The 3,807-nt window shown below is 42.5% G+C and overlaps 1 protein-coding gene across 1 annotated transcript; it reads left to right on the forward strand.

Moving 5' to 3' along the window:
* Positions 1-291: 291 nt before the first annotated feature.
* On the forward strand, positions 292-1,518 carry LOC129238029 (uncharacterized). The gene has a single exon (XM_054873064.1). It carries the CDS (start codon positions 292-294, stop codon positions 1,516-1,518), a length of 1,227 nt encoding a protein of 408 aa, XP_054729039.1.
* The last annotated feature ends 2,289 nt before the right edge of the window (positions 1,519-3,807 follow it).

The following is a 3,807-nucleotide window of genomic DNA, read 5'->3' on the forward strand; positions in this document are numbered from 1 at the left end:
AGAGCAGCCCTCTAAAATTCCGTTGCCCGATTGATCGGTTCGTTGCTCAATACTGGAAGGGAGAAAACTCTTCGCCGAATAGCACTCTTGCAAGGCAAAGAGCGCAAACTCGATGCAAGGAGAGCGCGAGTTTTGTTGTCACAAGCAACCCCGCTAATGCTAACAGTTCTCAAAAATTGCGCCACCACCAGGCCGAGTATAAAAGCAGTTTTAGGCGCGGTAAGTAGTCAGTTTGTCAGCAAATGTGTATGAAACTAAACGTTTTTCATTAGTAGATTCGAAAGCAGTACAATGTTAAAGTGGACGGCATCAGCGCAAAAGCTAAATCAGCTAACACCGAACATCAAAGCGGCCACCACAGCGTTGCACCACAATGGCACACCACATCCACTAACTGAGGCAAAGCGGCGACATCGTCGTGCCACCATGACTAACAAGGAGAATGTACTCGTACCATACACCTCAACTCCGATGCGCATGCGAGAGCGCAACAGCCCACTGGTGCTTTCGCCATTAACGGATATTTTGAATGTTACACCGAAAACTTTGTCACCGCTACGGACCACGAGTACAAGCACAATCAGTCGACCACTGCCCACTCGCCGCCATTCAACAGTTGGACTTTTTCTGCATACGGCGCCTAACTACGCCACCACGTTGCCACGCTTCGAGGAGGAATACTCGCCCAGTACAGCACTGCCTACTGGACATCAAGTAGCTTTGAGAGGATTGCTGCCCGACCCCTTTCTGAGCAATCTTCGCTACTTTAGCACGCCTGAGTTGGCCAAGCGGAAACAACAGGAGGAACAAGAAAATCTGAGGGCCGACAGAAAATCATTGCCACGTAAGCTGGAAGAAGATTTTGCTGAAATTGCGCGGGAATGTGGCGGCGACAAGCAAAAGAAGCTCATCAACGATGAGTCACACTCGGCCGGTATGAGCGATCACACTTTGGATAAGCTCATTGACGCTATTTTAGACTCGGCATGCAAAGACGAAAAGAAGAAGGTTAGACCACGCAAGTCCTTTAACCTACGTCGTCGCACACTGCTCAAGAATCAAGCCGAGCAAAAAGTCAGTGAACTAGTATTGTCACCATCCTATGCCGCTGGCGATGATCCAGCGAGTGATCTTAGCTTTCTTTTGGGCGAACCAATGTCGAATAGTAAGCAAACGGCACAGAGGAGTGCCAAAACATTACCACCAACTCCTGCACCAGCTACACCGTTACCCGGCACTCCCATGTCTGCTGAAATGCTGCGCAACATGCCCACACCTGACATCTCCACCAGCAACTACAAGTGTACAACACAACGACATATTCTGCGTTCAACAGCTAGTGAGGAACCATTAGATACCACCTTCCAGCTGGAAACACCAGTGCGACTGCCCATGCAGAGGAAGCGACAACGCCGAAAAACTATGACAGTATCGATTAGCGGCAGCACAAAGCGTTTTAAAACCGATGGTAAAAACTATTGCGAAGTCGGACTGGCTTTGCCGTCGATCTATGTCTAAGGATATAAATAAGGATAGAATGAAATTTATCGTTGATCTTACAGTTGCCGTTATATGAAGTTATTACTGTTTAAGTTCTGGTTAAAAAACTATTTTTGTTGATTTGTTGACAAGCTGGGGGAAAATGCTCGCTTATTACGCTTTTAGTTTTTAAGTCTATTATTTGTTTTTACTTTTAGAGTACTTATTTATTTATTTATGTAAGAATTTGTATATGCAATTTTTAGATTTAAGTTTTAATATTAAGAAAATTATGATTTGATTTTATCAAACAATAAACTGCTTCGTCATTGGTCAAGATTGTCATCACAGTGGCTGAAACATCCATTGATTTTCAAGTGAAATAAACAAGGTCACTCATTGCTTCTTTGAAAAAAATATTCAGTTTTTTAATTCTCAATGGCTTAGTTTCGTTTACTCCCCTTGGAGCCAATTTTCAAATTTTATCAGCATCTATCAAATGCCTCTTAACTTTCATGTTTCACCAACTAATGAATAACTTCAGCGTAATGCAGCAGCTGCAAAAGCGATAAATTTGTTTCAACGCATTATACAAATTAAATTTATGGCTTTCCGGTGGTAAGCCCTTCTGCTCTGGCCTGCAAGCGAAGCGCAAATTGATTATTTGAAATTTGGTAAAATTAATGAGGAGGAAAATTGAAATTGAAGAGACACTTTTTATTATTAAAACAGGTTGCCTAATACGGATTCAAAGCAAAGGGTAGCCCTCGTCTTTAGTGAGGGCGTTAGAATATTGAAGCCATTGCAATCACAAAGTGTGGAGGATAGTCTGAACGAGAATGGGCAGAAATATGTAGCGTCGTCGTAGCTACAACTTCTAGTAGGAACCTTATCAAAATTAATCTAATTCTTAACTTGCTAACAATAAATGCTAGCAACCTGAGCAGTTGCACCCACATAATTCCATTTCTTTTTAACACGCTTTTTTATACTTCAAATATTTCGCCTGCATTTTACCCATCTGATCTTATTGCTGCAACTGATGCAGGTAGCAGTCAGCAAAGTCTTTTGGCGCATGCCACGCCTATCAATTAGCTAAGTCATTTGTTTTCTTAGGTTTGATAGTCCAAACAAGCATTCACTGCTTACGCTCAGGTGCTCTTCCTTACCACAGGTACACCACACACACATACATATGGACCTATATGTGTATACGAGTATGACTAGCAAGGCTGCCACGTTAGCTCATGTTCTGCATTCCACGGTTATCGGTTCACGCCTTTTATTTCGGCACATCTCTCCGTTGCCTAAGCAGCTGTCACCTAACTCTAACTCTACCCATCGATTAGCGCGACACTTGTTAGTACTTCAACGCCTCTAACCGCTGCCTCAGCTATGCACATTCTGTCACCACCACCATGCCACAAACCATTGCGATCATACACCAGCATGTGTGTTGGTTACTCACAAATTACTGCTACGTAATCCTGTTTTTCGAACGACAGGTTTTTCTATCTAATTCGATTTCGCATTTTCTGTGGGTTTTTCCTTCACACCGAGGGTTTTTTTTTTAAATGCATACGGATTTGGATTAGAACTCAGTTTGTCAGTAGCGTCTGGTGTCAGTTTCATGGATTGTTGTTTGTTGTACGATGTTAGAGTAGGAGTTGTTGTTACCATCGATCGTGCACGTGTTTGCTGTCTGAGGTGAATGACAAATTGAAATTTCGTCTTACGAATTGCAGACTCTTACCACCGGCTCCCCGTCGGTGCCTCAAGCATTGGAACCTGCTGGTTGAGTTTAATTGGAATTGTGGTTCCGAATGTGTTGTCCTTCTAATTGAGTGATGACTTGTGGTAAAGTCAATTCCAATTGTAAAATTTAACAATTTAAAATTTGTGTCCTAAACGGAGCGACTTAAAAACATTTGGCTGTTTGCGATGTGTACCGACAAATACTGTGCAGCATAACAAATGAGAATTCCATATAATTTTAGTTGAAAAAGACTTTTCGGTATACCGCAAAATGTCCCTGAAGTGGTCGGTGATTGGACAGTCATTTCTACATACGATATCGCAACGACTCAGTTTTATATGCGGCCAAGGACCGTCAACTTAGCAGCATTCCTCAAGCGGCTCATTCACTGGCTATTCCACCCATTCCAGTAGATCATTTTCATTTAGGTTCAAAGATCATTTAAATGTAAATGAGTTTCCCAAGGCTCGAAAGCAGTAAATGAGGAAGCTATTGTCGAAACCCGGGCTCATCATTCTAAACCCTTTCTGGTCTGTAATTGTCATTGCGATTTTTTACGAAAAATAAAGCGG

Source organism: Anastrepha obliqua, chromosome 2 (assembly GCF_027943255.1).
Source record: "Anastrepha obliqua isolate idAnaObli1 chromosome 2, idAnaObli1_1.0, whole genome shotgun sequence".
NCBI classification, from domain to species: domain Eukaryota; kingdom Metazoa; phylum Arthropoda; class Insecta; order Diptera; family Tephritidae; genus Anastrepha; species Anastrepha obliqua.